Source organism: Streptopelia decaocto, assembly GCF_964273445.1.
Source record: "Streptopelia decaocto genome assembly, contig: HAP1_SCAFFOLD_109, whole genome shotgun sequence".
In the NCBI taxonomy this organism is placed as follows: Eukaryota; Metazoa; Chordata; class Aves; order Columbiformes; family Columbidae; genus Streptopelia; species Streptopelia decaocto.
This window is the reverse complement of record NW_028115807.1, coordinates 247,105-271,868: the sequence shown is the minus strand read 5'-3', so window position 1 is coordinate 271,868 and position 24,764 is coordinate 247,105. Positions and strand designations below refer to the sequence as shown.

The 24,764-nt window shown below is 51.7% G+C and overlaps 1 protein-coding gene across 1 annotated transcript; it reads right to left on the bottom strand.

Moving 5' to 3' along the window:
* Positions 1-1,493: 1,493 nt before the first annotated feature.
* LOC309452577 (olfactory receptor 14J1-like) lies at positions 1,494-2,408 on the bottom strand (the record flags this gene model as incomplete). Its single annotated transcript, XM_082077207.1, has 1 exon — positions 1,494-2,408. One exon carries the CDS (start codon positions 2,406-2,408, stop codon positions 1,494-1,496), a length of 915 nt encoding a protein of 304 aa, XP_081933333.1.
* Positions 2,409-24,764: the final 22,356 nt, after the last annotated feature.

Below are 24,764 nucleotides of genomic sequence, written 5' to 3'. Positions count from 1 at the left end.
TCCCACAGGGAAAGAGGGGCAGGTGTAGGACTGTGTAGAACAGCATATGATGGGGATGGCAAAGGTGATGGAGCAAATAAGGACACTTGCAATGAGCCTGTCCAAGGCAGCTGAGATGAATCTCAATGGGCCACTGGGGTTTGTCCTTGGAGTCACACACAGAAATATCAGGATTCTGTCAGACATCCACATCTGAGCTGGCCCTGTGGACTCTTAAAACACATTGGCATAATCAGGAACAGACATTTTCCCATTTACACACAGAGGATGGAGTCACAGTGTCTCTCTGGCCTCCTGTTCCTATTCCCAAAGGATGGGAGGCACCTCAGCCCCATGGTGTGTCACCATGTTCTGCATTCATCTTTGATGTCCCTCATCATCAGGAATGGACATTGGTTCAAGGAAGCACATCTCAGTGCTGCTTTCTTGTAGTTTCCTATGGGATATTAGTCCCAACATGATGTGATGTCAATGAACTGTCTGTCTCACAGGTCTTCAAGGAACCCCAAGGAATAGCTGATAATGTTTGTGCTGACTCACATTCATCTTACCTCACATACATGATGTACATGCTCACATCTTATCTGTACAATGAGAACATGAATCTCTGACCTACTCATTCAGTGTAATTCCATGGAGGGACAAAGATGTCTGAGTTGGTATGAGAGGCCAGTGCTGGAAATGGTGGTTGTGAGGGGCCAGTCCATGGTGATTGACCTGAGGCTCCTTCTATGGGGTGTCCAGTGCACAGGGGCACAGCCCAGCCCCTGCTCTGCTGGTCCTGCAGGTCTCTGGCAGGAGCCTGGCTGTGAGAGGACACTGCTGTGTGCCAGCCCTGCACACACACACTTTTCAACTGTACTCTGGTGTTTAATCTGTGGCCACTTTCTTGGGCATATTCTTGACAGAAATTTTAAGAAGTCCAAAGTCTTCTGACACTGTCCTAAGAAGATCGCTGTTCTTTATAGAATTACTTTTACAAACCATCTCTGTCACAGCAGTGCCCATTGCCTGTCCCTGCCTGCGCTCACAGGACTGACACACAGTAGGACGGTGACCAAGCTGCCAGAGCACTCAGGCCTTGCACCAACACAAGGGATGAGAAGGAGAGTGTGGAGTGGAACCAGAACAGCTCTGGAAGAACAAGCGCTGCTGCTCCCTGGCAGTGCTGCCGGGATGGACTCTTTTACCCTTCACCCATCACAGAAACTGTCCCTGCAACTCCAAAAGGCCTTGCAGGAAGGATATAGTGAAAATCAAGTCACTACAGGACCCTTTACTTTGTTTAAATACACACAGATCATGGCTCCTCATTTACACAACCAGGGGTTATAAAAGAAAAGCAGACAGTGGTTTAGAAAGGGGATGACAACATCATCAGAATAAAAAATGCCAACAACAACAGCAAATACTGATGACAAGCTGGACCTGTAACAAGTTACATTACAACTTCTATGTAGAAGCAGATGAGCAGTTTCTTGCTTCAGAAAACACTAAGATATGAGCTTCCACAGAGCATCCTTGAGCTCCTGGTTTCTCATGCTGTAGATAAGGGGGTTCACTGCTGGAGGCACCACAGAGTACAGAACAGACACCAGCAGGTCCAAGGATGGGGAGGATATAGAGGGGGGCTTCAGGTGGGCAAACATGGCAGTGCTGACAAATAGGGAGACCACGGCCAAGTGAGGGAGGCAGGTGGAAAAGGCTTTGTGCCGTCCCTGCTCAGAGGGGATCCTCAGCACGGCCCTCAAGATCTGCACATAGGACACCACAATGAACACAAAACACACAAATCCTAAACAGACACTAACCACAATAAGCCCAAGTTCCCTGAGGTAGGAGTGTGAGCAGGAGAGCTTGAGGATCTGGGGGACTTCACAGAAGAACTGGCCCAGGGCATTGCCCTTGCACAGGGGCAGTGAAAATGTATTGGCTGTGTGCAGCAGACCACTGAGAAACCCAGTAGCCCAGGCAGCTGCTGCCATGTGGACACAAGCTCTGCTGCCCAGGAGGGTCCCGTAGTGCAGGGGTTTGCAGATGGCAACGTAGCGGTCGTACGACATGATGGTGAGAAGATAAAATTCTGCTGAAGCTAAAAAGACAAACAGAAAGATCTGTGCAGCACATCCTGCATAGGAAATGACCCTGGTATCCCACAGAGAGTTGGCCATGGACTTGGGGAGAATGTTGGAGATACAGCCCAGGTCGAGGAGGGCGAGGTTGAGCAGGAAGAAGTACATGGGGGTGTGGAGGTGCTGGTCCCAGGCTATGGTGGTGATGATGAGGCCGTTGCCCAGGAGGGCAGCCAGGTAGATGCCCAGGAAGAGCCAGAAGTGCAAGAGCTGCAGCTCCCGTGTGTCTGTGAATGCCAGGAGGAGGAACTGGGTGATGGAGCTGCTGTTGGGCATTTGCTGCCTGTGGGCATGAGGACCTGTGCAAGGAGGAAAGGACAGTGACAAGTTAGGGGAGACTTCTCTGAGGAAAATAAACATGCTGTTTCTCATGGAAAAGCCCGTCCCTGGTGGATGGATGTTTCAGCTCATTCTCTCTTTCTACCAGCTGAGAAAAACAGTTCATCACAGTTTAAAATGCAGCTTGGGCATCTAGTTTCCATGAGCACACAAATCTGGGTCAAGACTTCCTGTGTTGGTGTCAGAACAAGAACGGCCCCACATTCTCATCCCAACTCCAGAGAGCAAGAGCACCATGGACAGGTGGAGAAACAGGGAAGAACACTGCAGTGCTACCAGAAAATAAAGCAAGGACCAAAACGCAGACGGGCATGCTGTGGAACCTTCTCCTGACCCGGCTGTGCTGCTGCCACTCACATAATGACACTGTAGAGCAAGTGCTTTTAGCACCTTTTTTGTGTACCACGTTGCAGGAACCCTTCACCTGGAGGTCCAGCTGCTGAGGTGGAGACTCGTGACCTGCGCCCCATGGCTTTGGGGCAGAGGGTCTGCTGGGGAGGAGAGGAGACCAGAGGTTGCACTGGGAAATGTGTCTGAACTGCAGGGGATGGCAGGGGGGTCCTGAATCCCTTTCCCAGCATTTCTGGTCCATCTCCCTTTCCCTGCCCATGTCTGTGCTGCCTGGAGCTGTGTCTCTGTCCCTGGGTCTGCTCCCTGTCAGTGTCACAGACCCCGCCCCACCCGTTGTGTGCTCAGCTCTGTCCTGCTCACACCTCCTGGCACTGTGCAGGGCCAGCTCTGTGTGTGCAGGGGCTCAGGAGCAGCTCAGACACGTCCTAATGAGAACTGGGGTCTCAGTGTCTTCTCCAAAGAGAGAAATAAATCCCCATCTCCCACTGCACACCCAGACAAACAAGAGTGCAAAACTGAAAGCACAGACGCTTGTTCTGAAGGACCCTCTGCCATGTCTGTGGGGGGATCTGGAGCTCTGAGCAGCCCTGACCCACACAGCCCCGTTCAACCCCACAAGCTCCCTGCCTGCCCTGCCGGGGGTCACTCCTTCCACCCACAGCTGCTGCCATGGGATCTCCCGGGCAGGCTGAGCACTGACCCTGGCAGGCGGCAGAGTCCCTGCCCCGGCACAGCCCTGGGGTGCAGGGACCCTGCTCTGCAGGACAGCCCTGGGCACCCCTGGGTGCTCACCCGCCTTCACAGCTGTTCAACATGGCCTGACAAGAGCCCCGTCCTTACAGATCCCCCAAGCTGTGCCTGTGCCAGTTTTAGGAGATGCCTCCAGGAGCTACAGCTGCACTGCCCTGCACCAGAGACTTACCATGGCAAGGGCTGCAAAGGTTTCTCCTCCAGTGAGCTCTCAGTCATCCTCCCAGTCCTGACCACCTTTAATCTCTCTCTGCCTTGCTCGTCTCCTGAGATCCCCAGGCAGAGCCCTCAGCCCTGCTGCGCTTTGCAGAGGAGCTGCTCCTGGGCAGAGCTGTCTCTCTGCAGCGCTGCCGCTTCCATGAGCTCCCTGTGTCCCAGGAGCCCAGCCCAGCGCAGCAGCACAGGACCAGCCCAAGGCGCTTTAATGACCCCTCTGGTGGGTTTGGTGCTGAGTCCATGAACCTCAGACCCTGGAGGAAGTTTAAGAAACTTCTCAAGAAGTCAGATTCAGATTCAAACTCCAAAGTTTCTTGTACTGTTAATGGGTCCCACTGAGGGAACCTACTGAGAAACAATATCCAGGTTTGGTTAGAGAAGAAAACTGGAGGTCAGGAAAAGCAAAGTAAAGATGTCTCTGATGCTGAGGAAACCTGGTTGTGTTTCTTTAACCAAAAGCCAAGCCCTTACCTTGTACCATGGGAAGTCAGATCCTGTCGATCCCACATTGCCTGGGCCCTTCCTGGGCCAGTGTGATGTGGGGCTGTGCAAGGCCAAGGGCAGGACTATGGTCCCACACCTCCCAGGTTCCTGGCTGGGGACAAGGAGGCCATGAGGCCCCTGTGCTGCAAGGACAAGGTGTCTCCTCACAGGCATCAGAGCTGCAGACAACAGCCATAGCCAAGGGGAGAAGGAGCTCATGTCTGGTGGAGCTTTGAGCCGCTTTACATCACTTGATCATCTCCACGACAGCCTGTCCTGTGCTGTGGCATCCCCTGCACCTCTTTCCCTGCAGGCTGGAGACATCCCCCCTGCTGCCCCACCTTGCTCCTGTCTGAGCATCTTCCTTCCTTTGCTGAGATCTCTCCATCCTCCCCAGCTGGTCCTTGAAGCACAAAGCCTTGGGCTGATGCAGACTCTCTCTGCTGACCTGCTCCACCACAGCACTGCCCTTCCATCACATTCTTTTCTGCTCATGTCCATCCTGGACCTCCTCAGCTGCACTCTGTCCCTTTACTTCATTCCAATTCTGTTTCCCACTATGAAGAAAACTTCCACCACCTCTGAAACCACCCTTTAAGCACTCTCAGGCTACTCCTGCACTGCTGCAGCCTCCCCAGCGCTGCTGGGCCAAAGCAGCAGAGTAATGTTACAGTGGTTGGTAGATGGAAAGTTAGGGCTGAAATTGGGCAACAGGAGAGTGAGCAAAGTCTTCTGTCCCAAAGGACAGAGAGAAACAGGGCTGGGAATGACAGACCCGGAAGGAAACGTGTGTTTAGTCAGTGGTGTCTCTGCTGCCCCTGAGGTACTTGGGCAGACATGTCAGTGATCTCTAGGAATGACAAGGTGCTGCTGACAGGCCCAGTGTGACAATGGTTTGTCTGTGCCTTGATTGTGTTATCAACAGGGTGAGAACAGGGTGGTGAAAAGAGAGAAAGGAATTTTGGAAGCGTAGCTATACCCATGGACACCCCAGTGTGATGCGCTTCCTATTCATGGGCTGCCCTACATCTACTGGATAGAGAAGGGACAGATCTTGTGACGCTTCTGAGGTGGGAACGAGTTTCTTGCACAAAGGCACCGAATCTGTCTGCAGTGCTGTCTGTGTGCCTGTCCCACACCCACCGTGAATAGGGATGGCTGCCCTGGACAGGACCATCTCTGTCCCTCCCAATGCATGTGAGGGTGTGTGAGAGCCTTGGCACCTCACGTAACACTGCAGGGTTGTAATTGGCATTAAAGGGAATAACGGCCCTGAATTTGGTTTGTCAATAGAATTATAGAATAATTTCAGCTCTAAGAGACCCTCAGGATCATTGAGTCCAACCATAACCCAACTCTAGCACTAAACCATGTCCCTAAGAAATCCATCTAAACATCCCTTAAACCCCTCCAGGGATGGTGACTCCACCACTTCCCTGGGCAGCCTGTTCCACTGCTTCACAACCTTTTCCATGGAGAAATGTCTCCTCATATCTTATCTGAACATTCTTTGACACAACTTGAGGCCATTTCCTCTTGTCCTATCACTTGCTACTTGGGAGAAGAGATCAACACCCATCATGCTGCAACTTCCTTTCATGTAGTTGTACAGACTGATAAGGTCTCCCCTCAGTCACCTGGGCACACATTGCCTCGTGTTCAGTTGCTGTCAACCAACAACCCCAGATCGCTCTCTGCCAGGCAGCTTTCCAGCACCTCTTCCTGAGCCTGTAGCGGTTGTTGTGACTCAAGTGAAGGACCCGTGCATGGCCGTGTTAAACCTCAGACCAACAATCAAGCTCATCCAGATCCCTCTGCATGGCCTTCCCACCCTCCAGCAGATCAACACTCACACCCAACTTGGTGTCATCTGAAAACTTACTAAGAGTGTACTCGATCCCCTCATCCAGATCATTGATAAAGAGATTAAACAAAATTGACCCCAATACTGAGACCTGGGGACACCACTCATGACCAGCCACCAACTAGATTTGGCTCCATTCACCACAACTCTTTGGGCCTGGCCTTCCAGCCAGTTCTTTATCCATCGCAGATACACCATCCAGGCCATGAGCTGCAGCTTCTCCAGGAGATGCTGTGGGATACGGTGTCAAAGGCTTTGCTGAAGTCTGCCCTTGAAGGCCAAAGTAGCAATTCTGCTGACCGCTCTTCTAACTTCTCCAAGGATAATCAACTCAATAATTTCATGATCACTACACTCAAGGGGACCTCCAATGAGCCCTTCTCTATTTACAACAACAGATCCAGTGGGGCTCCTTCCCTGGTTGGTTCACTGACCAGCTGTGTCAGGATTGTCTTCCATACACTCCAGGAGCCTCCTAGACTGCTTCCTCTCTGCCATGTTGTACTTCCAGCAGACACCTGGTAGGCTGAAGTCCCCCATAAGAACAAGGGCTGCTGATCGGGAGGCTTCTCACAGCTGTCTGTAGAATATTTCATCTGCCTGTTCATCCTGGTTGGGTGGCCTGTAACAGACCATCCCCTAGGATGTCTGCTTTGTTGCCCTTCCCATTGATTCTTACCCATGGACACTCAACCCTACAATCACCCTCATAAAGTTCCAAACAGTCAAAACGCTCCCTAACATACATGGCTTCCCCACCTCCTCTCCTTCCTCACCTGTCCCTTCTGAACAGTTTATATCCACCCATTGCAGCGCTCCAGTTCTGAGAGTCATCCCACCATGTTTCTGTGATGACAATTAAATCACAGCTTTTCTGCCTCACAAGCGCTTCCAGCTCCTCCTGTTTGTTGCCTGAGCTGCGTGCATTCGTACAGATGCACTTCAGCTGGGCCATTGATTGCACTTGGTCGGCAGACCGAAGGGCATCATTAGCACTGCCCTCAGATGCCAGCATGTCGCCCTTGGCTGTGCCTCTGCCACATCTGGTTTCATCCCCTCCCCTTCAAATCTAGTTTAAAGCCCTCTCAATAAGTCCTGCTAATTTAATATGGGGGTCAATGGGGGGCAAAGGGGTCAATTAGGGGCAATGGGAGTCAATGGGGGTCAATGGGAGTCAATGGGGATCAATGGGGATCAGTGGGGGTCAATGGGGGTCAATAAGAGTCGATGGGGAGCAATGGGAGTCAATGGGAGTCAATGGGGATCAATGGGGGTCAATGGGGGTCAATGAGAGTCGATGGGGGGCAATGGGAGTCAATGGGAGTCAACGGGAGTCAATGGGGATCAATGGGGGTTAATGGGGGTCAGTGAGAGTCAACGGGAGTCAGTGGGGATCAATGGGGGTCAATGGGAGTCAATGGGAGTCAATGGGGATCAATTTGGGTCAATAGGAGTCAATGGGGCTCAATGGGAGTCAATGGGGATCAATTTGGGTCAATGGGAGTCAGTGGGGGTCAATGGGAGTCAATGGGGTCAATGGGAGTCAACAAGAGTCAATGGGGATCAATGGGGATCAATAGGAGTCAATGGGGATCAATGGGGGTCAGTGGGGGTCAATGGGAGTCAATGGGAGTCAATGGGGATCAATGGGGATCAATGCGGGTCAGTGGGAGTCAATGAGGATCAATAGGGGTCAATGGGGCGGTCAATGGTCCATAAAATAAGACTAAGAATCACTTTTTTGTGGTAGTTTTGTAACACCGTCTGAACTTTGGTCAACGAGAGGAAGAGTGGTTGACAGTCTGTTTGCTGAGAGCAACGTGTTCCTGTACCTTTCCCGTCGTTCTGTGGTGAAGGATTCCTTCCCTTGCAGAGAGGACTGCGAGTCCTGCACCTGTCAGGTGGGACTTTGCCTCCAAACGAGGTGCAGCCTCTTCCATTGTGACATCAGCCACTGCCGTTGATGTCACAAAGCAGCATCAGCGCTGAGGTCAGCACAGCAGGGTATAAGACCAGGGGTCTCCCTGCGTCTCGGTCACTCTCGATCTTGAGGGAACTGAGATTTCAGAGATTCTGGATCACTGCTGAGCGAGTGAGATGCTTGTTACCTGCACCTCAGCAGGTACCAAGGGACAACCAGAGAAGGTTCAAGGTCTGAACAGGTATGTTTGAAAACTCCTCCTCCCCTTTCCCTAGGTGTGTTTTCCACCTCCTCAGCTGGGGTGGGTGGAGGGTGGACAGGAGAGGAACACGAGGGCAGCCTGGGAGCTGGGTCTGGAGCTGCTGGAAGGCAGCAGCCGCCTTTCAGTCTCCTCATGAACGCAAGGGCTGCGCCCAGAAAGTCTTTGATCTCTGCAGAATGAGGGACAGGTCCATTTTGGATGGGACAGAGAGAGTCCCAGGGGGTGGCCCAGACACAGCCTGCCGCAGTAATTGTGAGAGCTCAGCTCCGTCCTGTATTGTGCTCTGCAGGGTGGGTTCTGTCCCTGAGCCTGCTTGGTTTTCCTCTCCATGGGGACCAGAAGGACACCAGCGTGTCCTCTGTTGGCCGTGGGTCTGACTTGTGTTCCTGACAGAAGAGGTTTCCTTGGGAAACCTGTTCAGCTCCTCACCAGGGCTCTGCCTCAGGAAAGGGGCTCGAGATCCTCTGAGGGGTGCAAGGAGTTCTCTAGGAGAACAAAAGGGATTGTTTATTCCTGATGAGTGTCGCTGTGAGCCTGTTGAGAGCCTCCTGGAACAGGCAGGAGGAATTTCCCCATTGCAGAGCGGTGTGTGCTGTGTCTTGGCAGATCAGGCTCAGGGCAGCAGGGCCCAGCCACCAGAGTTTCTTTGGCGCTTCCTTGGTGCCCGTTGCTTGCCAGCACACATTGACATTCAGCCACCCTCCCTCTTTCCAGTCTGCATTTGTCTGCAGTTCTGCCAAGAGAAGGGCCAGAGATAACCCGGCTGCTAAAGAAATGCTGCGAGAGGGGAGACACACACCCCCTGGCAGCTGTTGGACTGTAGGGGCACAGACTGAACCTTCTCTTGAGAGGGTGGAGAACAGGAGCAGCACAAGTGCCCATCGGATGCTGGGCAGGAGAAACAGCCGTTTGTTGCGTCCTTCCATTTCCAGAGAATCCCTCTCCAGCCCCACAGATGTGAAGTTTGGACACAAGTCCTGTTGCAACTCCTGCTCTTAGTCCGGAGTCAATCTTGAGCCCTTTGTCCCTAAGGAAACAATCTTTGCTGTGACAAATCCCCCACTGGTGCAGCTGGTGACACCTCCAGCAGTGACTCGAGCTGGTGCAGGACCAAGCCAATGCACACGGCAGGAACGCCAGGCTCCAGGGCTGCAGTCCCTGCTGCTGCTCTCCAGTCTGCTGCTGATCTGCACGGGAACCGCCAGCTTCACCAGCCTTTTCTTTATCTGCTCTGCAGGAAGATGAAGGCACTGAAGGCAATGACCCTGGTGCTGCTACTTGGTATCTTCTCTTTCGGTGAGTCTCTGCAGAGCTCTGACCTGAGGACGGTGCTTTAGGAGGTACTCGGGGCTCCATCCTGCCCTGTTCCACTTCCCCCGCTGTGAGCAGAGGAGCTCAGCCAAGAGCAGAAAGTCCCCACAGAGCTGTGCCGGTCCCTGCTCCAGCGGGACGGGTGTGGGTGAGGAAGGGCTGAGTTGCCTTCCCCAGGAGGGCTGAGCCAGTTCTCTTCAGCCCAGGGAGAGGCCGTGGCTGAGCTCTCCTGCCCCAGGGGCTGAGAATCTTCTGCAGGACAAGGAGCACAGTCCATGGCAGGGAATGTCCATCTATTGCGGAGCCCGTACGCCATGATGGCCACTGTCAAAGGCAACAAGAGGAGAGACAACTATGGCACTTGGGAGAGACACAGAAAGGGGAGCGGGCAGGCCGAGGCACAGCCCAGCCTTAGACCGACTTCTAAGCTCTGGTGTGTGTCTGACAGGTGTTTACCATGTGGGACGACTTGGCGCCTTAACCTGGAGCACCAGTACAGAATTGGGAGACCTCAGCGAAGCCCTGTCCCTGCCCATTCAGCTCCGTAAGCTCCAGGAACAGCTTTATCATCTGCGCTGGAGCACAAAGGATGTGGCTGAGCGGGCTCTGCAGGAAGGACTGAAGCAGGCAAAGCTCCCAGGCTTTACCGGATGGGTAAGGGCACAAGGGAGAAGGATCTACTCAGGGGTTTTATCCTCCCTCCAGCATGTATCCTACTCCATTCCCTGTCACAGCCAACAGGCTGGTGCTGCTGGAACAAGTGCTGTCATGGCCATGCTCCCTTTTCCTGTTGCTCCACACTTCCTTATGGGGAAGAGAGAGCGTGACGGGAATGACAGCTGTCTGAGTCGGACCTTCCTCTGCGCCCAGATCTCGGGTCCTCCTCAAGGGAGGGCTGGAAAGAAAGAATGGTCTCAGAGGTCCAGAGTCAAGCCGGGCCTATCTCATGCCCAGAAGGGTTGTCTGTCCGTGCTGCCTGGCCTGGGGCCTCTCCACAGGAACAGCCCCTTCCCGCAGCTCCAGCATTCAGAGCACTGGAGTGAGCAGCCCCCCCTTTCTGATCCCGACAATCACAGCAGAGCAAACCTGGGAGGCTTCCAGGCAGTGTGGGCGTTCCCTCCATCTGAAACGGGCCTTGTCCCCGCTCACCTTGGCTGGCCTTGCAGGGTCCTGCTTGCCCCGGTCCTTCTCCTTCCAACAGGCGCTCTCCTTTGTGTTCCCTCCCAGGCTGTTCACGAGATCATCAATCAGGCTTTGGAGAAGCTGGAAGAAATGCAGGTCCCGATGCTGGATTATGCCCTGAAATCAGCAGGTATTGTGAGATTGTACAAACAAACCAGTTCCAAAGCGCCTCCTGTCCCGATTGACAAGATGGGCATTGGAACGTGCCCAGGGGTAGGAGAGAAGGGGTGAGAAGTCACGGGTCACCTTGTGCCCTAAAAGTGCCCCCACTGACAGAGCCTGTAATGGGCCAGACCCCATGGGAAGCACAGAAAGGCTGGTTCACATTCTTGCCTATTTCCACGGCCAAATACGACAGTTTGATGACCCCTGCCATGTGTTCCAGAGGGGTCGTGCCAGCAAGACAGAGGGGAACCCACTGTAGGACATGGATGACAACTGAGAAGCCTTTTCCAAGTCAACAATGTAATATTCCTCCTGACACTGCCTGGTGATCATGCTCATGTTTGAATTTCCAGGGGCAGCCGTCATTCAGTCCAGGACTTCTCCATCCCTCCGGACTGCCAAAGCGAAGGTGTTCTTGTACTCCCTGCCAGTGATGGATTACATGAGATCTCCTGAGCTGATTCTGGAGGTAGGAGCACCAAGAAGCAGTAACACAAAGGCTGGGAGAACGAACCACACATGCTGCTCCAAGTGTCCTTCCCACGTGTCTTTGCTCCTCGAAGCTTCTTCTCCTGCCCCTTCCCGCATGGACCTGGTCTCCTGTGTCTCCCTGCTGAGTGTTTCTTGTCCTTTCAGCCGGACAATCATCCTGGCAACTGCTGGCCCTTCCCAGGGAGTCAGGGACACGTCTTCATCAAGCTGTCCATGCCGGTCGTCCCCAGAGCCGTCACCATGGCCCATGTCTCAGGGACAGCGTTCCACGGAGAAAGCATCTCCGGAGCTCCCAAGGACTTTGCTGTCTATGTAAGTGATTTCTCTGGAGTCAGGAGCAGGTGGTTGCACAGCATTTCTGATCAGGGAATGAAGCTGGGTCAAAGATTCTGGTGGCCTGAAGCTTCCTCCTGTCTCTCAGAACAAACAGGCTCCTTGGAGTTGCTTCCTTCCCATTGTATTCCTCTTTTATTCAATGTACCACTCGAGCTTCTGGGGCAAGATGCTACTCCAGGAGCCACAGGGAAAAGGAGCTGGACAGTGCATGGTCCTAAGCCTTCTTGGCTTCCAGTCCCAGTGGCATTTGTGATCCTCAGGTCACCTCCCTCTCACTGGGAGCGTCTGCTCCTTTTCTGACAGGCAGCCTGGACTCGTTGAGTGGGCAAGTGTGACGTGCTGCCCACCTGCAGCTTCTCATCTTGTCCTTGTGCTCACGGTCCTTGCACTACGTAGCTGAAATAACCCCGTACTTCACCGGCTGAAGTTCAGTCTCCCATGGTGCACCAGACGCTCTGTTTTCTCCACCCATCTTTCTGTAGGGCTTCAAGGAAGAACACGAGGAGCAGGGAACGTTCCTGGGACAGTTCACTTTCCTGGCGGCGCTGAATCCCAGTCAGACCTTCCAGCTGAAGGTATGGGGACATAGAGGGAGGAGAACTGTAGGAGAGGAGGAGAAATGCGGCTGCATGGGGAGAGGCTTCCCTGCCAAAGGGTACAGGCAGCCCTGTCCTTGAGCGAGTGCCACGCTGCCTTTCTTCTGCTTTAACTTCCTGGTGGCGGATGGCTGCACTGCCGCTCTTCTTCTCTTTCATTTTGTGTTTAAACTTCATTGCTTAGAAGCACCACAGTTGAAGCTGGAATCAGCTTGACTCTCTGGACCCCAAGTGCACACAAGCAGCCACATCCCGTAGGATGCAGGACTGCTGGTCTGCCAGTTAGAGACCAGAAATACTGGGCTTCCCGAGGGTTCTGTTGGTGCTGTCAGTGAGCAGTGACAGGGAGGCTTTCTAGAGAAGGCAATGAGATGTTATACTGACCCCAGCACTGGGTCTTCTGACTGTGGAAGCCTGTGCCCCAAAGCAGGCGAGAGCTTTCCTGTGTATTTGCTGAGGCACCTGGTCGCTGCTTCTTCCTTTGCTGTTCTCATGGCCCAATGAGGGAACATCTGCACCACGACAGGTCAAAAGCCCCTGCGGGGCAGCAGGAAGGAAGCTGCTGGTCGAGGCCGTTGCTGCGGCACTTCTGTCAGTGCTCACAGGCCAGAGAGGAAAAGGCGACTCATTTCTTCTTGTCCTTGCAGAACGAGCTCCCTGGGGTCGTGAATTACATCAGGCTGCAAGTGCTGAGCAACTGGGGCCACCCGGACTACACCTGCCTGTACCGGTTCAGGGTGCACGGTGATCCGCCCAGAGATGGGGGAGACATTCCTGTTTCTTCTATCAATAAATTCCATTAATGTTCACCCAGTCGAGTTCCCGTCTGCTTTGCCTGTGATGCTGCCTGGTCCTCCCTCAGCTCACTGGAGCTCCCTGTCCTGCTCTAAACCCACCAGCTTATGGGAGACCTCAGGAGTACACAGCAAGGTTTTCCTAATTAAAAGAAACAGGAAAACTCGGTAACAAATCTGCAGAAAGCCTGACATGCACACACTTGCTGCGACACAGGAACATCAGCAAGGCCCTGCCTGGACACCAAAGACTGAATTAATGGACAGGTTTCCTGTGCAGGAAGCAACTAAGGATCGACTGAGTGGAACCATCTGTTGTTACCTGTTTTCACAAGAGGCACATGCTGCTTCAGCTTCCATCTCAGTCTGTTGCTGATGAGAAAATAGAAGTGTGGGGTTTTTTGTAAGAAGGAAACCTTAATTCGAAAGTTGGTTCATGGACTTTTTTGCCTCTCTGGGCATCTCTGGACTTAATAGCCCAGGAACCGTTACAGAGTGATTAGAAAAGCAACCCCAGGACACTTAAAGATCCCATACCCACACCAGTCTGTCCTTCCTTTTGACCCCAGCTCCCCAAGGCAGGAGCAGGCAGGGCAGTAGTGCGCTCGGGCCGCACCAGGGAGGAGAGAGCAGGACCAGCGCTTGGCATCTGGGGCTGGGAACAGCAATTTGTGCTCTGAGCTGGGGCTTAGTCCATGTACAAGCCCAGCACGGGTCCAGATACCAAACTGAGGGTGTCGGTTCACCCTGGTGCCACACACATGGCACCTTCTTCCATCGCCTCCTCCGATGAGCTGTTTTGCAGCCCCTTCCAGCTCAGCCCAGCTCAGACACCTGCACTCTGGCTCAGGGCTGCCTGGGGCTGGTGACCCTCGGGGCAGCAGCAGGAACTGCTCTGACCCTGGTTGGGGGGCTGTCCCGGGACTGAGCCCTCGGGCCCAGGGCTGCTGAACTGGGCCATGGTGGGGCCCAGGGGTGCTGAGGTCAACAGGTCCCCCCGCTGTGCCTGTGCTGAGAGACACCTGCTCCTGCAGCACCCCTGGTACTGATCCCGAGCCTGGTCCATCCTCACCCAGAAGTACACTTTAGTTTGTTTTTTTTCTTAAAACTGAAGTTAATTCACAGAATCACAGAATCGACTGGTTTGGAAAAGACCTCAGAGGTCATCAAGTCCAACCCTTGGTCCAACACCAGCCCATTTACTAGATCATGGCACTAAGTGCCATGTCCAATCTCAGTTTAAAAACCTCCAGGGCTGGTGAGTCCAGCACCTCCCTGGGCAGCCATTCCAATGCCTGACCACTCTCTCTGCAAAGAATTGCTTCCTAATCTCCAGCCTAAACTTAAGTTTAAGCCCCCTTGTCCTATTGCTGACTGCCTGGGAGAAGAGACCAATCCCCACCTGGCTAGAACTTCCCTTCAGGCAGTTCTAGAGAGTGATGAGGTCACCTCTAAGCCTCCTCTTCTCCAGACTAAACAAGGCCAGCTCCCTCAGCCTCTCCCCATAGGGCTTGTGTTCCAGTCCCTTCCCCAGTCTTGTTGCTCTTCTCTGGACCCGCTCCAGCACTTCAATCTCTTTCTTGAGCTGAGGGGCCCAGAACTGAACACAATACTGCAGGTGTGGCCTCCCCAGTGCAGAGCACAGGGGAAGGGTCACTGCCCTTGTTCTGCTGATCACGCTAGTTTGGATACAGGACAGGACACCATTGGCGTTCTTGGCCACCTGGGCACACTGTTGGCTCACGTTGAGCTTCCTGTCCATGAGTCCCCCCAGGTCCCTTTCTGTCTGACTGCTCTCCAGCCACTCTGCGCCCAGCCTGTAGCGCTGCAGGGGGTTGTTGTGACCAAAGTGCAGCACCCGGCACTTGGCCTTATTGAATTTCATCCCGTTGGAATCAGCCCATTTTTCCAGTCTGTCCAGATCCCTCTGCAGAGCCCTCCTGCCTTCCAGCAGGTCGACACTCCCTCCCAACTTGGTGTCATCAGCAAATTTGCTGATGATGGTCTCAATCCCCTCATCTAAATCATCAATAAAGATGTTAAATAGGACTGGACCCAACACTGACCCCTGGGAACACCACTAGTGACTGGCCGCCAGCTGGATGCAGCCCCATTCACCAGCACTCTCTGGGCCCGGCCCTCCAGCCAGTTCTTAACCCAGCGTAGCGTACACTTGTCCAAGCCATGGGCTGCCAGCTTTTGCAGGAGTATATTATGGGAGACAGTGTCAAAGGCCTTGCTGAAGTCCAGATAGACCACATCCACGGCTTTCCCCTCATCCACCAGGTGAGTTACCTGATCATAAAAGGAGATCAGGTTGGTCAGACAGGACCTGCCTCTCCTAAACCCATGCTGGCTGGGTCTGATCCCTTGTGCATCCTGAAGGTGCTGTGTGATTCCATTCAGGATGATCTGCTCCACAACCCTGCCAGGCACCGAGGTCAGGCTGACAGGCCTGTAGTTGCCAGGGTCAGCTTTGCAGCCCTTTTTGTCGACTGGGGTAACATTGGCCAATTTCCAATCATATGGGACCTCCCCAGTGAGCCAGGACTGTTGGAAGATGATGGAGAGCGGCTTGGCAAGTTCTTCTGCTAGCTCCCTCATCGCCCTAGGATGGATCCCATCTGGTCCCATAGACTTGTGAGGATCCAGATGGCTCTGTAAATCACTTACTATTTCCTCCTGGAATACAAGGGGCTTATTTAGGTTCCTATCTCTGTCAACAACCTCCAGAGATGAGTTGTCCTGAGGGCCACCTGTCTTACTGGTTAAAACTGAGGCAAAGTAGGTATTAAGTACCTCAGCTTTCTCCTCATCTTTGTTAACTATATTTCCCTCAAAGTCCAACAGAGAATGGAGGTTTTCCTTGCCCCTCCTTTTGTTGTTAACATATTTGAAGAAGGACTTTTTATTATCCCTGTCAGAATTGGCCAAATTAACTTCAAATTGCACTTTTGTTTCCCACAAGACACACAAAACATGACAACACACAACACAATACACTACACACTGCAAAAACCGCAAGAGAACACGTCACACCCCACCCCACACATAACAGACAAGTTTACACACCACAGCACACGCTACACCATATACCCCACCACACAACACACCGCACAACGCACCACAACACTCAACACACCACACACCATGCCACAAAACACCACACAATACACAACACAGCCACTACACACATCACAAACCACACACCACAAGACAAAAAACACACAACACACAACGCACAACCCACCACAACATACACAACATACCACAACAAAACACACAACATTCCACACACCACACAATACACAAAAGCACACAATACACAGTACAACACACAACATATCACACACCAGACAACACACTTCACAAAACACAGCACACAGAGCACCACCCACAACAAAGACCAAAGAACACACCACACAACACAGCACACACTATTTCTATATTGTAATTGTAATTTGTATATTGTAATTGTAATAAAATAAATATAAATAAAAAGATAAAATAAAATTCTGTTTCCAGTTGTATCCTTTGTGTATGCGTCCCTGAAATTGTTTTTGGATCTAAAACCACTCTGGCATTTCAGTCCAACAGTCACATCTTTATTGGACTCATTGTGAGTGTACAGAATAGAGCAGCACAAGGAGAACAAGGAGAAAAAAAAATCCATGCCACACACCACACCACATACCACACACTATCCCATGTGTGTATGACACAAATGTCCAAAGTGACAGTAGCTTCCTTACTCTTTCAGTACTCAAAAGAGTAACTCTTATAGGCTTTCATAAGTTCTGAACCTCTTGCCACAAAATGAGGTAGGCAAATAACTCTGAGAAAGGTGCAAGTCCCACATGAGGTGTGGAAGGTTTACGCTGCGGCTGAAGTGCATTTCACATCCCCTGTACAGATGGCCAACTGTGGATCTTGGTTTGGCTAGAAAAGGAAACAAGACTGCAGTAGCAGCAATGGACTGTTTTTGCTCATTTGGGAAGAGTCATCATTTGTCTGGCTGTGCTTTGGGAACGGATCCAAATGTTCTACGTCTGAACATGATTGACCTTTCCAGCACACCAGTGCCACCTGTGCTCGCTTGTTTTTCAAAGCAAGTCTTATTGCCATGGTGGTGAATTGCCACTGTCCAGCCCAGCCTATGGCTGGGGATTTGTTTTCCCCACTAAGAGTGTTTTCCAGCACGACATGGCAACACTGGGAGCAGCCTATGATTTGCACTGTGCTAGATAATACACGTGAGCAGAAAAATGATGCTATGAGTGGTCTTCCCTTTGCTATAAAAAGAGCTTATCAGGAAAAAAAAAAAAAAAAAAAACAACAAAGAAAAAAAGAGAAGATTGCCATCTGTTTTCGAGCCACCTAAACCATGCAAACCACAGAGAAAAGAGCTTGTGACAGGTCTAATTAGGCTGGGGTCCAGGGGGATGCAGGGATGCTACCCCTGAGATTTCTTCATTTGTATATGATGGGTTTGATATAATCACGGAGTTTGCCTCCTTCCTGTGGTGCAAAGGGATTCCTGTAAAAGACTCTAGTTTGGGGCTAAAATGGCAAGCTTATGTTAGCCATATGGGTGTTACCAAAATGGATTTCCTGACATTTTTCTTCCAGGTCATGTGTGTGGATTGGGAAAAAGAAAGGCAGCAAAAGTAGGCACTGAGATATGAAGTCCTTGCTCCTGACAGACTTTCTCCTAACAGCCCTCTGGGCAGGGGGCGCTCCTGGCAAGGGAATTCGCCTCTAGCCTCACTCTGCCTGATGATCCATCAGAGCTACAGCTGGAGAGGTGCAAGGGCCCTTGACTTCACATGGAGCTGGCACCAAAATCCTGAGATTCTTTAATGGAATAGATGTAGGCGGGCAGGTTCCTGCACCCATGGCAGCACTTTTGCAGAGCAATTCACTACCAGCATGTACTAGAGGACTGCTTTTCATAGTTTCTTTTAGTAACGTTACAGGAAAAGAGAAGAAGTTCCTTTGTATCTGAATAACCTCCTCAGTAATTTCATGGCACCACCATTCCCAGGTGGTTTCAGCCATGCCCAGTGCATGACGACCAAGAGCAGGGACAGCCGCCTGGGCCTCCTGGACAGAAGGACAGCCTCGGGGCCAGCAGCACCCCGAAGTCCTTCCTCCAAAGAGTGCTGGGTGGATGGGCAGTGGGTGGGGTGGGACACTGGGGGCCCATGTCACCTCCATGTCACAATGCGACCACCGGGCAATGCTGAGGTCACAATGCCCCAGGACAGTATAAAAGGGAGCAGCGTCCCGTGTCTGCTGCCAGAGCTGGCCTGGAGGCAGCCTGAAGACATTGGAGAGGAAGTCCTTGAGGAGCCGGTGGAATCCCTTGACAGGGGCTGAAGGAGGAAGACCTGAATGAGGCAGCTGGAGTTTCTCCGCTGCAAGACCATCTCCCAGCAGGGCCGCGTTCCAAGTTCATCTGATGGATGAACATCCTTTTCAGCTGGATATCAGTAGCAAAATCAAGGGAATGCCTTCTTGAGGAGCAGTGCAGAGCTCACCGTCCTCATGGACTGGGGAGCCAGGGTAAGCAGCTGTAGGAAGTGGAATGCAGAGTGGTTTCAAGGGGGCCCGGTGCTCTCACCACCACCAGAAGGTACATGGCTCCTTCCCACAAGTTGATGGAGCGAATGGCTGAGCTGGGCAAAGTTACAAGTGTTTGTCAGGGATTTCGTCAGCATGTACTGCTAGTGAAAGGAGGGGGAAGAAAAAGAGGGAGAGAGAAGAGGAAGAGGGAGAGGGAGAGGGAGAGGGAAGAGGTGAAGAAAGAGGAGAAGAGAGAGAAAGAAGAGAAGAGAAGAGAAGAGAAGAGAAGAGAAGAGGAGAGGAGAGGAGAGGAGAGGAGAGGAGAGGAGAGGAGAGGAGAGGAGAGGAGAGGAGAGGAGAGGAGAGGAGAAGAGAAGAGAAGAGAAGAGAAGAGAAGAGAAGAGAAGAGAAGAGAAGAGAAGAGAAGAGAAGAGAAGAGAAGAGAAGAGAAGAGAAGAGAAGAGGAGAGAAAGAAGAGAAGAGAAGAAGAGAAAAGAGAAGAGAAGAGAAGAAGAGAAGAGAAGAGAAGAGAAGAGAAGAGAAGAGAAGAGAAGAGGAGAAGAGAAGAGAAGAGAAGAGAAGAGAAGAGAAGAGAAGAGAAGAGAAGAGAAGAGAAGAGAAGAGAAGAGAAGAGAAGAGAAGAGAAGAGAAGAGAAGAGAAGAGAAGAGAAGAGAAGAGAAGAGAAGAGAGAGAAGAGAAGAGAGAGAAGAGAAGAAGAGAAGAGAAGAGAAGAGAAGAGAAGAGAAGAGAAGAGAAGAGAAGAGAAGAGAAGAGAAGAGAAGAGAAGAGAGAGAACAGATCATCATCCTATCATTCTATCATTCTGTTATTCTCTGTTCTCCTGGGAGGCGTGACCAGCCTGTGTGCCGAGGAGCCAGGTCTTTCTCAAATGCTCAGGGAACAGCCGATCGCCAGTGTTGGGGTCAGGAAGGAATTTTCCCCCGGGGCAGATTGGCCCTGGTCCCCGGGGTTTTTTTGCCTTCCTCTGCAGCATTGAGCATGACCACCTGTCAGAGCTCCTCTGGGCCCTTTTGGCTCAGTTCATATCCACTGCTCTTGCCCTCCAAGGCACCACTCGTGCCCTGGCTTTCTCGGGTTCTTTCTCCCAGGGCAAGTTTGCAGCAGGAGCCAGCTCTCCTCCTTCTCCTTCTTCTATTAAAATTTGTAATTTTAATAAGTTAATATAAATTAAAAAAAAAATATTCTGTTTCCAGTTGTATCCTTTGTGTATGTGTCCCTGAAATATTTTTTGGATCTAAAACCTCTCTGGCATTTCAGTTGAACAGTCACATCTTTATTGGACTCATTGTGAGTGTACAGAATAGAGCAGCACAGCACAGCACAGCATCGTTGTGCTCAGTAGTTGTGCCTGGAGCATGATGAGCTCTGACCCAGGCCTGAGGGCTCCATCCAGGAAGCCGCTGTCTGCAGAGCAGGGGCCAGGCCTGTCCAGGAGATGGGGCAGAGACAGGCACACACACCTACAACGTGGCTCAGGCAGGCACCAGAGGTCCCAGGCTGAGCTGAGACACGTCCCCTGGGCCCCTGCAGGAGATGGTCCCAAGGGAGGCCAGTCGCAGCCACTGAGGCCTTTGAGCACCCCTGAGACCCTGTAGACATGGATGGCTGGCAGCTTTGGAGACTGAGTATTGGGCCAGATGGACCTTCTCTCTGATCAGGACTTTTGTTCCCTGATTCTTTTGTTTAGGTATGTTTTTTCCAAAGCAAAGGTCTCAGGCATTACTAAAAAGGAGAACAAGGAGAAAAAAAAATCCATGTCACACACCACACACTATCCCATGTGTGGATGAGTTTTGACACAAATGTCCAAAATGACAGTAGCTTCCTTACTCTTTCAGTACTCAAAAGAGTATCTCTTAAAGGCTTTCCATAAGTTCTGAACCTCTTGCCACAAAATGAGGTAGGCAAATAACTCTAAGAAAGGTGCAAGTCCCACATGAGGTGTGGAAGGTTTACCCTGCAGCTGAAGTGCATTTTGCATCCCCTGTACAGATGGCCAACTGTGGATCTTGGTTTGGGCAGGAAAAGGAAACATGAGTGCAATAGCAGCAATGGACTGTTTTTGCTCATTTGGGAAGAGTCATCATTTGCCTGGCTGTGCTTTGGGAACGGATCCAAATGTTCTAGGTCTGAACATGATTGACCTTTCCAGCACACCAGTGCCACCTCCGCTCGCTTGTTTTTCAAAGCGAGTCTTTTTGCCATGGTGGTGTATTGCCACTGTCCAGCCCAGCCTATGGCTGGGGATTTGTTTTCCCCACTAAGAGTGTTTTCCAGCAGGACATGGCAACACTGGGAGCAGCCTATGATTTGCACTGTGCTAGATAATACACGCGAGCAGAAAAATGATGCTATGAGTGGTCTTCCCTTTGCTATCAAAAGAGCTTACCAGGAAAAAAAAAAAAAGACAACAAAGAAAAAAAGAGAAGATTGCCATCTGTTTTCGAGCCACCTAAACCATGCAAACCACAGAGAAAAGAGCTTGTGACAGGTCTAATTAGGCTGGGGTCCAGGGAGATGCAGGGATGCTACCCCTGAGATTTCTTCATTTGTATATGATGGGTTTGATATAATCATGGAGTTTGCCTCCTTCCTGTGGTGCAAAGGGATTCCTGTAAAAGACTCTAGTTTGGGGCTAAAATGGCAAGCTTATGTTAGCCATATGGGTGTTACCAAAATGGATTTCCTGACATTTTTCTTCCAGTTCATGGGTGTGGATTGGGAAAAAAAAAGGCAGCAGAAGTAGGCACTGAGATATGAAGTCCTTGCTCCTGACAGATCTTCTCCTAACAGCCCTCTGGACAGGGGGCGCTCCTGGCAAGGGAATTCGCCTCTAGTCTCACTCTGCCTGATGATCCATCAGAGCTACGGCTGGAGAGGTGCGAGGGCCCCTGGCTTCACATGGAGCTGGCACCAAAATGCTGAGATTCTTGAATGGAATAGACGTAGGCTGGCAGGTTCCTGCAGCCATGGCAGCACTTTCGCAGAGCGATTCATTACCAGCATGTACTAGAGGGTTGTTTTTCATAGTTTCTTTTAGTAACGTTACAGGAAAAGAGAAGAAGTTCCTTTGTATCTGAATAACCTCCTCAGTAATTTCATGGCACCGCCATTCCCAGGTGGTTTCAGCCACGCCCAGTGCATGACCACCAAGAGCAGGTACAGCCGCCTGGGCCTCCTGGGCACAAGGACAGCCTCGGGGCCAGCAGCACCCCGAAGTCCTTCCTCCAATGAGTGCTGGGTGGATGGGCAGTGGGTGGGGTGGGACACTGGGGGCCCATGTCACCTCCATGTCACAATGCGACCACCGGGCAATGCTGAGGTCACAATGCCCTGGGGCAGTATAAAAGGGAGCAGCGTCCCGTGTCTGCTGCCAGAGCTGGCCTGGAGGCAGCCTCGGGGCCAGCAACACCCCAAAGTCCTTCCTCCAAGGAGTGCTGGGTGCATGGGCAGCAGACGGGGTGGGACACTGGGGGCCCATGTCACCCTCGTGTCACAGTGTGACCAGCCAGCAATGCTGAGCTCACAATGCCCCGGGATAGTATAAAAGGGAGCAGCCTCCCGTGTCTGCTGCCAGAGCTGGCCTGGAGGCAGCCCGAAGACGTTGGAGAGGAAGTCCTTGAGGAGCCGGTGGAATCCCTTGACAGGGGCTGAAGGAGGAAGACCTGAGTGAGGCAGCTGGAGTTTCTCCACTGCAAGACCATCTCCCAGCAGGGCCGCGTTCCAAGTTCATCTGATGGATGAACATCCTCTTGAGCTGGATATCAGTAGCAAAATCAATGGAATGCCTTCTTGAGGAGCAGTGCAGAGCTCACCGTCCTCATGGACTGGGGAGCCAGGGTAAGCAGCTGTAGGAAGTGGAATGCAGACTGGTTTCAAGGGGGCCTGGTGCTCTCACGGCCACCACCAGAAGGTACAGGGCTCCTTCCCACAAGGTGATGGAGCGAATGGCTAAGCTGGGCAAGGTTACAAGTGTTTGTCAGGGATTTCCTCAGCATGTACTGCTAGTGAAAGGAAGGGAAGAAAAAGAGGGAGAGAGAAGAGGAAGAGGGAGAGGGAGAGGGAGAGGGAGAGGGAAGAGGTGAAGAAAGAGGAGAAGAGAGAGAAAGAAGAAGAGAAGAGAGAAGAGAAGAGAAAGAAGAGAAGAGAAGAGAAGAGAAGAGAAGAGAAGAGAAGAGAAGAGAAGAGAAGAGAAGAGAAGAGAAGAGAAGAGAAGAGAGAGAAGAGAAGAGAAGAGAAGAGAAGAGAAGAGAAGAGAAGAGAAGAGAAGAGAAGAGAAGAGAAGAGAAGAGAAGAGAAGAGAAGAGAAGAGATCATCATCCTATCATTCTATCATTCTGTTATTCTGTGTTCTCCTGGGAGGCATGACCAACCTGTGTGTTGACAAGCCAGGTGTTTCTCAAATGCTCAGGAACAGCCGATCGCCAGCACTGGGGTCAGGAAGGAATTTTCCCCCGGGGCAGATTGGCGCTGGTCCCCGGGGTTTTTTTGCCTTCCTCTGCAGCATTGAGCATGACCACCTGTCAGAGCTCCTCTGGGCCCTTTTGGCTCAGTTCATGCCCACTGCTCTTGCCCTCCAAGGCACCACTCGTGCCCTGGCTTTCTCGGGTTCTTTCTTCCAGGGCAAGTTTGCAGCAGGAGCCAGCTCTCCTCCTTCTCCTCCTTCTCCTTCTTCCCTTCTCCTTCTCCTTCTCCTTCTCCTTCTCCTTCTCCTTCTCCTTCTCCTTCTCCTTCTTCTCCTTCTTCCTCTTCACACTCATGGAGCACCAGACATACACTGCACACCACACACACCAAAGAACAAGACACAACACCCCACATAGCACACACCACATACCACACCCCACAACACCATACACCACATAGCACTACACGACACACTACACACCAGAGCACATATGACACCACACAACACACCACAGAAAACACATCACACACCACACCACACTTCTTGCAACACCACACAATACCAAACATAACACAAAACGCCCCACCACAGCACAGAGCACACCACACAATGCAATGCAACACACAACACCTCACACACCACAAAACAGCACATGACACACCACACCAAACATACAATACACCACACAATATACAACACCACACAATTCACAACACAGCACACAACACCACACATTACATCGTGCCACACAGCACACAAGACACGAAGACGCCATGCAGCACCACATCCAATGCACAACCCGACAAACTGAACACAGCACTAAACAGCAAAGCGAGACACCTCAGAGCACACAGCACACAATAGAGCACAGTACACAGCAAATGACACAACATAAAAACCCCACACCACACAAGAAAAGGTAACACACACTACACCACAGCTCACACACTGCACCACATGCCGTACCACACAACACAGAATCACAGAATCACAGCATCGACTGTGTTGGAAAAGACCCCAGAGATCATCGAGTCCAACCCTTGGTCCAACTCTAGTCCGTTCATTAGATCATGGCACTAAGTGCCATGTGCAATCTCAGTTTAAAAACCTCCAGGGACGGCAAGTCCACCACCTCCCTGGGCAGGCCATTCCAAGGCCTGACCACTCTCTCTGTAAAGAATTTCTTTCTAATATCCAGCCTAAATTTCCCCTGGCAGAGTTTAAGCCCATGCCCCCTTGTCCTATTGCTGATGCCTGGGAGAAGAGACCAATCCCCACCTGGCTATAACTTCCCTTCAGGTAGTTATAGAGAGTGATGAGGTCACCTCTAAGCCTCCTCTTCTCTAGACTAAACAACCCCAGCTCCCTCAGCCTCTCCCCATAGGTCTTATGCTCAAGTCCCTTCAGCAGTCTTGTTGCTCTTCTCTGGACTCGCTCCAGCACTTCAATGTCTTTCCTGAACTGAGGGGCCCAGAACTGAACACAAAACTCCAGGTGTGGCCTCACCAATGCAGAGTACAGGGGAAGGATCACTTCCCTTGTCCTACTGACCACGCTATTTTTGATACAGGACAG